The following is a 14,838-nucleotide window of genomic DNA, read 5'->3' as shown; positions in this document are numbered from 1 at the left end:
ATCTTATATGAAATCTTACCTTATAAACGATGCTGGAAATGTCGTCCTTCCTGGGATATACAGGTATTGTATCTGGTAATCACATTCTGCCTGATACTAGGGAGTTCTGTTACGTAATGTTTTCTTTCAGTTCCTCCAATGTGCGAGGATTTGTTTGATACACTTTTTCTTTCAGTTTACCCCACAAGTAAAAATCACACACGGTTAGATCTGGAGAACGATGAGGAAATACACCAGCACTGATCACTCTCTCTACAAACACTTCTGAGATTGTAAGAAGGGAATCTTCTGCTGTATGAACAGGGGCTGAATCTTGTTGAAACCACCCATGCGATTTATTTGAACGGTGTTGAAATGTCATCTTTGGTACCTCTCTGTATTTACTATCATCTCAAAAAATGTAGGTCCAATTATTTGTCTTGCACTAACAGGACATCAAACACCAACAGCGAGAGTTATGACTGTTCACATGACCATTAAGGTGAAAGATACCCTCTTGTGGCTGGATCAGCAGGTTTTACACGATGGGCCCATGTAAACCTGTACAGTTTGATGGGTAACAGCTTTGTAGCTCTGTGTGCAGAAGAAACTGAAACCCCTGTTTATGCTAATTTTGTGAGTGATTTATTAGTTGACCGTACAAGATTCCACCAATGTCATCTAGGTTTTTTTTTTTTTGCTAGTTGCTTTACGTCGTACCGACACAGATAGGTCTTATGGCAACGATGGGATAGGAAAGGCCTAGGAGTTGGAAGGAAGCGGCCGTGGCCTTAATTAAGGTGCAGCCCCAGCATTTGCCTGGTGTGAAAATGGGAAACCACGGAAAACCATATTCAGGGCTGCCGACAGTGGGGCTCGAACCCATGGTCTCCCGGATGCAAGCTCACAGCTGCGCGCCTCTACGCGCACGGCCAACTCGCCCGGTCATCCAGGTTTTCCTCTGTTAAAACTGTAACAAAACTTTCCAGTCTGTCAAACACACAAAATTTCAAATATGTTACAGTACTATAAACATACCTGTAAAAAATCACACACTATTATACAAAGAATGACATGTTTCATTCTACAAGAACATCTTCAGACTATCAAATCACTTAAATCATATATGTACAGTATTGTTTACATTGCGTAAACTTGTCAATGATAGAGAGTTATCACCTAACGTACGCAATGTAAACAATACTGTACATATACATGATTCAAGTGATTGGATAGAATCTGAGAATGTTCTTGTAGAACGAAACATGTCATTCTTTGTATAATAGTGTGTGGTTTTTTACAGATATGTTTATAGTGTTATAATGTATTTGAAATTTTGTGTGTTTGACAGACTGGAAAGGTTTATGTTACATTTTACTAATTAAATTAGAATTTTACTAAATCAACACTGGAAAGTATGGCTTCCTGCTTAACAAATCTGTTCAAACTGTTCGTGTGCACACGTTTTTTATTGAGCACTGAGCCAGTAAATTGAAATTTATTTACAATTACATGAATCTGTGCTCATGAAGGTGGCACTTCACCAGGAAATTGCCGAACAAATGCATTGCGTACCTGTTGAGTTGACTTGTACTTAAAATAAGTTTTACATAGGAAAATACGGTGTTGCAATAATAACTCTCACCTTGTTAAGAAATGAGATTCAGACTGGCGACTCATGTTTGCCAGGACGAACATGTGCAGGCTGCTTGCACGGTCAAGAACTATGGGCACGCGCCCCATACTGCAACTGTCGTAGCACAGAGTACAAACACCGTGCGTTCCATCTGGGTTTATATGAGAGACCCAGTACACATTCTACCTATTATGTTTTCTAGTTGGACAGGTATGTCTTATCAGGATATTATTTTATTTCTTAACTTGTATAAAATATTTATACTGACACTTTCATGCCTCTTAATTATAGATTTGATAACATAGCTTGTGGCCTTTTGCAGTATCAAGAAAACAAGCTGAAATTCTTTACATTTTGCAGAGAAGTTTGCTATTCATCTTCAGGAGAAAATCTAGTCTGTTCACAAGAAAGACTTCTCTAATAATGACCCTTCTGAGTGGGAAGTGATGCTGCCATCTTAGCTACAGTTAAAATATTTCTTGTTCAATATGTATGTGCATTGCAGACTAGTGCACAGTGAGCCATCTGGTGATGAACAAGGGGAGACCAACAGTAAAGTATTCTTAAATTCAAACAGTCATTATTAGAGAAGTCTTCCTTGTAAATGGACAAGATTTTCTCCTGAAGATGAGGAGCGAAGTTCTTTACAAAATGTAAAGAATTTCACCTTGTTTTCTTGACATGGCAGAAGCCTCCGTGGCTCAGGCGGCAGCACACCGGCCTCTCACCGCTGGGTTCCGTGGTTCAAATCCCGGTCACTCCATGCGAGATTTGTGCTGGACAAAGCGGAAGTGGGACAGGTTTTTCTCCGGGCACTCCGGTTTTCCCTGTCATCTTTCATTCCAGCAACACTCTCCAATCTCATTCCATTTCATTTCATTATTCATTCATTAATCATTGCCCCAGAGGAGTGCGACAGGCCTCGGCAGCCGGCACAATTCCCATCCTCGCCGCTAGAAGGGGGCTTCATTCATTTCATTCCTGTCCCGGTCAAATGACTGGAACAGGTTGTGGATTTTCATTTCTTGACATGGCAAAAGCTCGAAAACTATCATCATTATCGGTTTGCCCTTCCAGCGGGCTGGGTAGGGTGTTTGAAAACTAGAGTCTTCCAAAGTTGCCTATTCAAAAAGATTTTGTTGTCCATGACAGATTCCCAATTCCTTCCTCTTCTCTCCACATCTTCCCTCAGTTGGTCCATCCATCTTCTTCTTGGTCTTCTACCTGTTATTGCCTTTTCCAAATAAGCACATGGTAACCTTGTGCTATTCATTCATTTAACATGCCCAAACCATTTAAGTCTAGATGACCTAAGTTTTTCCTCCATCGATTCATTTAGACCTAGGTTAGATTGGATCTCATCATTTTTCACATGATCAAGTCGTGTCTTTTGGAGGGCAGTCCTAAGAAATTTCATTTCACAGGCTTGAGTCCTACTACAATCCTTTGATGTTAGTGTGCAGGTTTCCAGAGAATATGTAAGGATGGGAATGAAATATGACTTGTACAGGGATATTTTTGTTCTTTGTGGGACCTTCTCATCCCGTAGTAGGTGTCTAACGATACTGTAAAAGTTAGAGCCTTTGGTTACTCCGTTTGTTATTTCTATCTCAGCTGTGTTCTTACTAGTTATTACGCTTCCTAAATATCTGAATTGGTGTACACCTTCAACTTGGTGGTCCTGTATTTTTATGTTGCATTCTGTACTGTGTCTACTGATTTTCATTGCTAGTGTTTTTGATGGGTTCAATTTCACTCCATAATCAACGGCTGCTAGTTTCGGATGGCAAGCAGTCATAAGGCATAGGCTGCACGGTTGCTAGGTAACATTGACCATCCATGCATACCTTACATCACTTCAGTACGGTTGCTACAGTTACATCTCCGTAACACAGTTTGCCACGTTACGCTACACAAAAAGGGACAGGGTAAGGAATGAAAGAATAAGGGAGGAAGCTGGTGTGTTCCCATCCCTGAATGAAAAAGTGACAAGAGCCCGTTTGAAATGGTTTGGCCATGTCAAACGAATGGACGATAGGACAGCAAAACAATGGCTACACACAGTTGTGGCTGGAAAACGACGGGTAGGAAGACCTAGGAAGAGATGGCTGGACCAAGTGAAATAGGACATAGGAACAAGAGGAGTCAGCTGGGATGTCGTCTTGAGAGAAGAGTGGTACATGGACAGACAGAAGTGGAGAGTGCTCGTAAACCATACCCGGGCAACTGGAGTGGAAAACTGATGATGATGATGATGATGAATCAAACTTCCTACATCATGCATTCAGATTATTTTGAACTCCTTCCTCTGTTTCATCCCATATTTTGCCACATCGTCTGCAAACACCAAAGCCTGAAGATCTTTATTACCTTTTCCTTTTAGTGCCTTTAAAATGGTATCCATAACTGCTATGGTTGTGTTGAACCATTCAGAGTGACCATCTCCAATACCGACACAGCTTTTGCAATTAGCATATAGCATTTGGATCTTCCTAATAAGGTACTCCGGTACACCAAGTTTTCTAAGACTTTTCCAAATAGTTCATCTAGGAACATTATCATACGCCTTTTCAAGGTCCATAAACACAATAATTAGGTCTGCGAGCTCAAAAATTATATAATATAAAAAGACCATTTTTCCCTTTGCAAATATGTCTCCTGGTTATGGCCATCCATCAACGGCTGCTAATTTCGGATGGCAAGCAGTCATAAGGCATAGGCTGCACGGTTGCTAGGTAACATTGTCTGACCATCCATGCATACCTTACATCACTTCTGTACGGTTGCTATAGTTACATCTCCGTAACACACTTTGCCACATTACGCTACACAAATTTTTGGATGACCCCTGGCCGTAAGACATATTATGTCAATAATCATACAAGTTTCACATGCACTTACTGTATGACATGCAGAGGAGGAAACATAGTAAAAAGCTCACACTTAGAATCAAAATACACTTTATTGACATAATAAATAAAAATGTTTAAAATTCACACTTAGCTGCAAAAGTGACAATTATCAGCATATTTCACTTAATATGTAAAAAAAAAACTCTCAGTTTTTGTAAATATTTCAAAAACATGAAATAGAAGATCAAATGCCAATATATACGATACAATATTACTGTATCAGTAGCAACCAACTGGACTCGCTTCTTATTCATTTTAAGCAATCCTTTCCATTCATTTTCAAGTACAAAATATATGCAAATCACATATTCTAGAATGTTTCACAATAAAAATTCAAATCTGAGAGATTAAAACTGGTCTAGTTATTGTCAAAGTTAATTTAACTCCATAACAGAAAATTAATAAACCAAACGGTAACCACGACAAACAAAAGGAAAGGATCAGTTCTTACAGGTAACTGCTATAATACACAGATGAAAAAAACACAGGCATTAAATAGGCCAAATTATTTGCTAAACTTTCACCGCCCAAGATGAATTACTGAAGAAAGTTATTAATGAATTAGCTTATGTAGCTGAAATATTATACCTACACCTTTTGTTTTGAGTTGCTGAAAATACACATTGCTAATTTAGAAGTATAAGCAAATGGCCTATATAGGCATAAGACCGACATCTCAGCAGTGCCAAAGAAGGATTAAAAGTGAATACATGTAGCAGAAATGAAAAATAACATTTCTGAGAAAACAAGGAGGGACGGAACGAGCAACAAAAAAATGATGATGAAAAACGTAAGTGATATATTGTAGAAAAATAAGCTGGGATAGGAACTGTTGAAGGACTGAATCCCAAATGGAAATAAGAATGAAAGGACAAAAGAGGCTACAGAAGACTCAGAATATGTTTGATGGACTAGGTTATGTACAACGTAAGACAAATGAACCTGGACTGAGCATATTGATGAATGAGGAGTGTTGGATAGATAGTACAGTGGCGAGAAGCCATATGTGTGCAAGTTTGCTGTCTCTTTATAAAGAGTGGTGATAATGGTGATGATAATGAATCTAACATAAGGATGAATAGAATGAATTCTTATTTGTTGCTTGAATTACTCACTCGCACAGTGTTTACTGACAGAGCTTTCACTGAAACCACTAATGCCTAAGTTTCTTTCTATCTTTGTCAATTATAGCTCTCATGTGGTAAGTTAATATTGTCCATACTTTCCAACCATTAATCACCAAGTACATAATTCTAGAAAAAGAACAAAGCATTGCAAATGGAGAAATAGAAGGGAATTACAACTTTTGAACCTACTATAAAACAGACATCTACACAAAAAGGAAATATTCACTCACATGGTTACTGGTTAATTCCTTTCAATTTTTCCATTCTTGGTGTTTCGCCTTTCATCACGATATCAACTTCAGCGGATTCATTTTAGTTTGTGCTTATTCTTGCTAAAATTCGCTTCAGTTCTCTAACACCTCACTGTGCTAACTGGTTATATCACATGTACACAGTAACACTTTAATAGCTTCCATCAGGGTGAAAATCTTGATTTCAGATGATGATTTTCTTTTGCTGGTAGTTCAATGGAAGTACAAAAATGTTCTAGTAGGTAGTACGTAAATCATTGTTATGCAAATGCACTTCAGTCTATGAATTTATGAATAGAAAATACTTATTTAACAGACTGGAATGCAGATCGAGAACTCTGTCAAGCATCAATACATAATATCTTTTGGATTTATCACTGAACAACAAATCACTATGTAGACTATCTTAATTACGTTTCTGTTGGTAGATACGTTGTTAACGACACATCTGAAAATTCATCTGTAGTATTTCCTATAATATCTGATATATTAAAATTAAGGGCTGTTGTACCATTAACAGCTTTTGAACCATCTTTTGTATATTCTTCAATAATGGCAAGAATACTAGTATAGGAACCAAATGATAGTGCCATAAAGCCAAATGCTATCATGAGAAAATTCTTCCATAGTCGCCAACGACCAGGCCCCAGGCCATGCTCCCAGAAAGTAACAATCTCAATGAGTGCAGGAACAACCAGTCCAAGAATAGAGAAGCACAGAGCACCAATCAGAGCGATGAAGGGTCCTATTGTTGGCACGGCAACAGCCAGAGCAACTGAAAGAAAGATATTTTCTAGATTAAACCAGTTATTTTCAGATTAAATACCTCTGCAGATTTCTTTACTATTCAATTAAAATGGATCAGTTAAGAGAAAAAAAAGAAACATATTTATCTATGTAACTCATACATGTGTTATATCAAAGAAAGATTAGTAAATTCTAAAAATAATTGTAAACACAAAAGTTGAACTCAACAAATAGAAGTTTTAAGGACAAAACATCTGAGATTACTTCATTTTGGGCAAACTAAACAAAAATAGACTTTAAAATGTTATGTACAACATTTTTTCAGATGAAGATATTTATCCAGAAAATGTACAACAGAATAATTTTCTATTTCCTGTACTCTACATTTATTTATATTTTCTCACAGTGAATATATCTTAATGAACAAATTAAGAAGCTACAGCATAGGGTTCATCTGACCAAATCTATAACAAAAATAAAATTTTGTCATTTGTTCCTAGTCAATCACATCATCACTGTTGTCATTCTCTTGTTCTTGTTCCTGTGTTTGGGTGTCAAAGTCAACAAAAGACTTGCTCCATGATAAAGGGGCATATAGCAATTGCTCATGTATGTCCTTTGCTTTTGTAGGAGGTATGATGATCAAGCAGTCGAACAATTTTGCAGATTGTTGTAATTTGCAAGACAACATTTTTCAAGGTGTAATTTTGGCACTTTTCTTCTTGAAGTGTAACTGGTTTCCAATTCCAAATTATAAGTTTGAGCAGCAGCGGGGGAAGGGGTGGGTACACTTGGAAATGCACAGACTCTGTAAAAAAGAAGGACAGCTACTGAGTTCGGCTTCTGCACTCGCAGCCACATCACTCAAAATCCTTTGCTTGGATTTGTTGAATGATTATCAAAAGGAAAGAAGTGTGAATTCAGTACAGTTGACTAACTTAACTGTTCTCCATGGCTCATAAAAAAAATGAAATAAGAAAATGTTTGTCCCATGCTGAGTTCACCCATTATCTTTGCAGCACCATCTACACTTCTCTTACTGAACAACACATACAAAACAATTCTTTGAAACAAGCTCCTGTAGACCCATTGAGGACTCTTATTCAAACTGTTCCATAAAAGGTGAAACACGTAACTGTGCTCGAGAGAGCCAAATCAAAGTGACAGAACCAACTAGAGAGAAAAATATTCTAGACATGACGCTGATAAAAGCAGATGAACTCTATAGAGAATTTTTTTTTTACAATTTGCTTTTACATCGTACCGACACAGATAGGTCTTATGGCAACAATGGGATAGGAAAGGGCTATGACCTTTATTAAGGTACAACCCAGTATTTGCCTGGTGTGAAAATGGGGAACCATGGAAAATCATCTTCAGAGCTTCAGACAGTGGGGTTCAAACCCACTATCTTCCGAATGCGATCTCACAGCTGCACAACCATAACTATACGGCCACTTGCTCGGTCCATAGAGAAACTGAAGTGATGGATGGTATAAGTGATTATGAAGCTCTTTTCGTCGTAATCAAAAATAAATGTGATAGAAATGAATACCATATGGCTGATAAGAGAGACATGGGGAAATGTTTAAAAATCAATTATGATCAATGGAAAATGGTAAATAACAATGTAAACAGCCTATGGGATAGGTTTAAAGCAATTGTGTAAGAGTGAAACAATATGTATGAACCTTTAAAAGTGGTAAGGAATGGTAAAGGTCCATTGTATTATAACAGGGGAATAAAGAGATTATGAAGGAGGTGCAGATTAGAAAGAAGTAGTTAGGCATGGTTGTAGGAGCAAGAAGATATTTAAGGAACTTGCTAGGAAATTAGATTTAGCAAAAATGTCATCTAGGGATAGCATAATATCAAGCAAAATTGGCAGCCATACGAATTTTATAGAGCAATTGAAAGATCTGTATAGATACTTAAAGGCAGGAAGAGGCTCCAGAAAAGACATTCCAGAGATTATCAATGGACAAGGGGAGTGTATATCGTCACTCCTATACCAAAACCGCGAAGGTGACAATGCTCTTTCTGTTCATTATTTCCCTTAAGACTGGTCATGCCTTCCAGCAACATATAGGTATGCAGCCCATCAGGCCAATTTTCATTGCGTTCATTTTCCTATTGGGTGTTTAAAGGAAAATGAACCTTACTGTACCGTACTATAGGAATGTATATTCGTATGACATATTTACATGTTCCTAGAGTATGATGTATTTAAGGTTCATTTTCCTTTACACATGCACATAGGAAAATGAACTCAATGAAAATTGTTCTGATGGACTGTATATCAATATGTGGCTGAAAGGCGTGATCAGTCTTAAGGAAAATAATGGATAGGAAGAGCATTTTCACATTCACAGTTTTGGCATAAGAACGATGATATGTGAGGACTTACAGAAGGCAAAAATTTTCAGAATGTGAAGCTAGTTGAATATAAGGATAATATCCAGATAGAGAAGGCAACTAATACCGGAAAATTACTAACATTTACCTATCAAAAACATACAAAAGTTAAAAGCTAGAAAAACCACTGGAATTGATAACATTTCTGGAGATATGTTATATCTGATATGATATATACACTATGTGATCAAAAGTATCCGGACACCTGGCTGAACATGACGTACAAGTTCATGGCGCACTCCATCGGTAATGCTGGAATTCAGTATGGTGTTGGCCCACTCTTAGCCTTGATGACAGCTTCCACTCTCGCAGGCATCCCTTCAATCACGTGCTGGAAGGTTGCTTGGTGAATGGCAGACCACTCTTCACGGAGCGCTGCATTGAGGAGAGGTAGCGATGTCGGTCACGAAGTCGGCGTTCCGAAACATCCCAAAGGTGTTCTATAGGATTCAGGTCGCGACTCTGTGCAGGCCAGTCATGACAGGGATGTTACTGTCATGTAACCACTCCGCCAGAGGCCGTACATTATGAACAGGTGCTTGATCGTGTTGAAAGATGCAATCGCCATCCCCCAAGTGCTCTTCAAGAGTGGGAAGCAAGAAGGTGCTTAAAGCATCAATGTAGGCCTGTGCTGTGACAGTGCCATGCAAAACAACAAGGGGTGCAAGCCCCCCTCCATGAAATGCATGATCACACCATAACACCACTGCCTTCAAATTTTACTGTTGGCACTACACACGCTGGCAGATGACCTTCACTGGGCATTCGCCATACCCACATCCTGCCATTGGATCGCCACATTGTACCGTGATTCGCCACTCCAAACAACGTTTTTCCACTGTTCAATCATCCAATGTGTACGCTGCTTACACCAAGCAAGGCGTCGTTTGGCATTGACCTGCATGATGTGTGGCTTACAGGCACCTGCTCAACCATGAAATCCAAGTTTTCTCACCTCCCGCCGAACTGTCATAATACTTGGAGTGGATCCTGATGCAGTTTGGAATTCCTGTGTGATGGTCTGGATAGATGCCCGCCTATTACACCTGACGACCCTCTTCAACTGTCGGTGGTCCCTGCCAATCAACAGATGAGGTCGGCCTGTATGCTTTCGTGCTGTACGTGTCCCTTCATGTTTCCACTTCACTATCACATCAGAAACAGTGGACCTAGGGATGTTTAGGAGTGTGAAAATCTTGCGTACAGACTTCTGACACAAGTGACACCCAATTACCTGACCATGTTCGAAGTCCGCGAGTTCCGCGGAGCGCACCATTCTGCTCTCTTATGATGTCGAATAACTACTGAGGTCGCTGCTATGGAGTACCTGGCAGTAGGTGGCAGCACAATGCACCTAAGATGAAAACCGTATGTTTTTGGGGGTGTCCGGATACTTTGGATCACATAGTGTATATTTTGTGATTACTGTTTGCATGAAGGAGTGCTACCAAGCGAATGGAGAGTTGCAATAGCAGCCCCAGTGTACAAGGGAAAAGATGATAAACATAAAGCTGATAATTACAGGCCAGTCAGCTTGATATGAAAGCATTCTTTCTGGTTATATCAGACACATTTGAAAAATTACTAACCGGTTTTATAGAAGGCATTCATGATTAGGAAAGGTTATTCCAGTGGCCCAACTTGTAGGATTCCAGCAAGATACAGCAGATATTTTAGATTCAGGTCAAATGGACTGTATTGCTATTGACCAATCCAAGGATTTTTATAGGGTAAATAATGGGAGATTACTGAAGAAAATGAGGGCTATTAGACTACACAAAAAGTGGTTGAATGGGTGGCTAAATTTCTAGTAAATAGAACTCAGATATTTAGAGTAGGCGAAGTGTTATCTAATCCTGTAATGATCAAGGAGGCAGGTCCCACAGGGCAGTATTATTGGACCTTTATGTTTTCTTAATTATGTATAAATGATATGAATAAAGAACTGGAACCATAGGTAAGGTTATTTGTGGATGACATACTGTATAGAGTCGTGAGTAAGTAAGTCACGGTACAGGGTTGTAAGCGACTACAAAAATACCTAGATAATGTTGAGACATGGACAGTATGATAGTAAACAGAATGAGAAGTCAGGTTGTAAATTTTACAAAGAGGAGAAGTCCTCTCAGTTTTAATTACTGTATTGATGGGATGATAGTAGTTCATGGGGATCACTGTAAGTATTTGGTGTATAATATGAATGACCTTCATTGAGGTAATCACATTAATGAGGCTGTAAAGAAAGGTTACAGATTTCTTTACATGCTTATGAGGGTATTTAGTGGTTGAAGTAAGGATGTAAAGGAGAGGGCATACAAGTCTCTGGTAAGACCCCAATTAGAGTACAGTTCCAATGTATAGGATCACACCAGGGCTACTTGATATGAGAAGTGGAAAAGATTCAAAGGGAAGCAGCACGATTTGTTCTTAGTGCAGTGGTGATGCGTGGCTTTTGAAAAGTGTTACCACACTCTTTCTGAGAGTAGGTCCCTCTCTCTATATAAATCGTCCACCGTCTTTATTCCAAGCATTCTTTTCTGAGGAAAATAGACTACATGTCCAACAGTACAGTTTGTTCATTTTTGCAGAGCCACATAACCACTCCAGATCTATGTACCACGAGTCACTGCTGCACCATCAAATACCTCTGCTATTAACTTTTCACCAAACAAATTCTTGTAACACCCCAAAGAGATGTTTAGAGAGAGAAACAGCAGAACGGCCATCGCTTACATCACTGAACCTCAAAAATCTCTTGAATTTCGCCTTCAGGATTAACATATCTAAATACAGTCGAGAGTTGTGCTCTGTTAGAAACGTCTGTACATTCATCCAAAATAATGGAAATAAAATTTGATTTCTTAATCTCGTCTTTAATTTCGCTGGTCAAAAAAGTGGCTATGGCTTCAATAACATAATTTTGAATGTCAGATGGAAGTCCTGAGAAAACTGTAGATCATTGTAAGTGGTGCCAGAATGTCGTCTTTCTTAGCAATTAATGCTAGTAACTCCCTGTAATTGCCTCTTATCAGATTCTTCAGTTTCTTGATGACCACTGAAAGTTAATCATTGCTTTGAAAGAAAACACACAGTATCAGAGTGCTGATAACATATCTGTTATGTTTCTACTAGCTCATTATGCTCGTCAATTTTCTTTCTGTGAGCACTGCTCTATTCTGGACCTTCTGAACTGAATCATATTGGCAACAGCTTTGATGTGTGCTTGAGACACCTCATGGTGTCTCTTCAAAACTCTGAAACTATAGGTCTATCAATTGTCCACACTGTCTTTATTCCAAGCATTATTTCCAGAAGAAAATGGAACACACGGCCAACAATACAGTTTATTCATTTTCACACAACCACGTAACCAATCCAGATCTATGTACCACGTACTGTTCTTTTCGATTACTTGACTACATTTTTAAGAGAAGGCATGAATCTACCTTTTTCAATTATGTTTTTCTTTTTTTTTTTTTTTTCAAAAGTTCTTAATGAAAATGGCGTGTTCATTAAACTATCTATTATACATGAACATTATGGGCCCGCCAACGCACTTATTTTCGAGGTGGAAGCGACAGCACTCATTTTAATGTTTAATACGTTGTGCAGTCCTATAGGCTCTCCTTACCTAATATGAATACAAGTTCGCACTTTAATAAGAAAAGAAAATAATAGAAAACAATAATAATATAACAATGCACTGCAGAGCACGGCGGAAAGAACGGACGTTATAAGCTAATGTTTCCACTTTCCATTGTGGTAACAAGACAAGAGAACATAGCAGGATACATCTCGGTGTCGAGGGGAGAGGAGCCTTGCTTGGCGCAGTAATACTCGCCTAGCTGTTAGAAGAGATTCAAAGCGTAACCACTGCATGGAGTGCCTAACAGCCTATCACTCAGATTTGACGGTGAGGATCTGACAAAAGAAAGTAGTGTTACAAAAATGTTGCTAACTTTGGGCTGGGAAGACTTGGGAGAAAACAGATGAGCTGATTGACTAAATGGTATGTTCCATGCTGTCAATGGAAAGATGGTGTGGAATGACATTAGTAGATGAATAAGCTTGAGTGGAGCTTTTAAAAGTAGGAAAGATGAAGTGTGCAGATAAAGTTGGAATTTAAGAGGACAAATTTGGAGCAAATATTAATTTATAAGGTAAGGATAAGGGATTGGAATAATTTATCAAGGGAAATATTTGATAATTTCCAAGTTCTTGAAAAATATTAATTAGGAAAAGTCTAGGTAAACAATTGGTAGGAAATCTGCCACCTGGGCCACAGTCCTAGATGCAGATCATTGATGGCTGATTGAATTTATGTTTGGTATAAATTTCTTTATATTGGACAGACTAGTATATATTAAATTTAAGAAACTGATATTTAAAATATTTCTCATTTTGGTTAAAATACTAGATGCTGATGTCATACGTCACAGTTCTTTAATATTACTTAGTGACTGATTACTATGAGTATTACTCAAATGTATGTTATGTTGGATTAGCCCATACATTTTCCCCTTAAAAGAACAATCGCCTACATTTCCCTTAATGAACAACTCATACAAAACCATACTTAGAAACAGGCTGGCATAAAACCATTGAGGTTTCATAATAAGTGAAACATGTAACTGTGCTTGAGCTCAAATTCACACGAATGGTATTTATTGATTTTGGGTTGGGCTTTGTCTCTGGAAGAGGAAAAAGGATAATGGTTGTTATTGTAAGGATTGAATATTGAAGTTATCAGTCCAAGGAAAAATCAATATAGTTCACTCTTGATTATCCATGGTAATGGGTGGTAGGCTCAGTAGGGATAAACAAAAAGAGGGTTAATATGAAATATGAAATGAAATATGAAATAACTGCTAGGTTCTTGAGTCTGCCAAAACTTATTTCGAATAATAAAATGTGTAAACTACCTGAAAAAGAAAAAAATGATAAAGTAATATATTTATAACTAGCACTCTGCCCGTGGCTTCGCTCGCGTCATACTTGAGTTAAGTTCCATTATATTTTTTTATTTCAAATTTTCTTTTGAAGGCCACCGAACCAATCCCATGCATTCATCAACTTCCGTAAGAAATGTAAGACGTAAATGATGTGTTTTTCCATCCCGGCTTCGGCCGGAATTGAAAAGTTTCACGTGTATTCCGAGTTCGCTATTAAATGACATTTAAAATTCCCTGTAATCTCGAAATATAAATATATTAATATTTTACATACTTCATTTGTAACAATTTCTTTGCCTGCTTTATGAATGGAATGAAACAAAAATGAAATGTTAAAGATATGAATGAGCTTATTTAAATTGTCTTAATCTTAAAAGTTAACTTTGAATTATGAAATAAAAATACAGAGTTAAAATACAGGGTACAAATATTTGCTATCAAACTAAATTATAATTTTAAAGATTTAAAGAAACTAATTATAATTAACTATATCTAAAACCTAAGCATCAAATAACTTAAATATCTTTAGAAAACATGAACTTTAATATACTTAATCAACGAACAAGTAACGTAAAATCGTACGTATCACATAAAAAGAAATAAAAGAAGAATTTTAAATATAATTATTCAGTTTAGAACTTCTTTATATGCAATATTGGCAGTTCTTCCTTCTGGTGCCAAAAGGATTAAGCTACTTGGAGAACTTACTCTGGAACAGTCAACATAAAATTGTCCATGGGAAAAACAGTCTTCGCGCAGTTCGATTTTATGAATCATTGTACCAATGATTATCAAGCTGTTGTCTTCGTAATTCTTTTC

At 37.7% G+C, this 14,838-nt stretch overlaps 1 protein-coding gene across 1 annotated transcript in view; it reads right to left on the bottom strand.

Moving 5' to 3' along the window:
- Positions 1–4,558: 4,558 nt before the first annotated feature.
- The window catches only part of path (pathetic), a 315,189-nt gene continuing 304,909 nt past the window's right edge, over positions 4,559–14,838 (bottom strand). The window contains exon 10 of the mRNA XM_067145705.2: positions 4,559–6,680. Within this exon, the coding sequence (XP_067001806.1) occupies positions 6,316–6,680 (365 nt within the window). The 3' untranslated portion in view covers positions 4,559–6,315. The remainder of the gene's footprint in view (positions 6,681–14,838) is intronic.

Source organism: Anabrus simplex, chromosome 4 (genome assembly GCF_040414725.1).
Source record: "Anabrus simplex isolate iqAnaSimp1 chromosome 4, ASM4041472v1, whole genome shotgun sequence".
NCBI classification, from domain to species: domain Eukaryota; kingdom Metazoa; phylum Arthropoda; class Insecta; order Orthoptera; family Tettigoniidae; genus Anabrus; species Anabrus simplex.
Note: the sequence above shows the minus strand (reverse complement) of the source record. Positions and strands in the feature narration are given on the sequence as shown.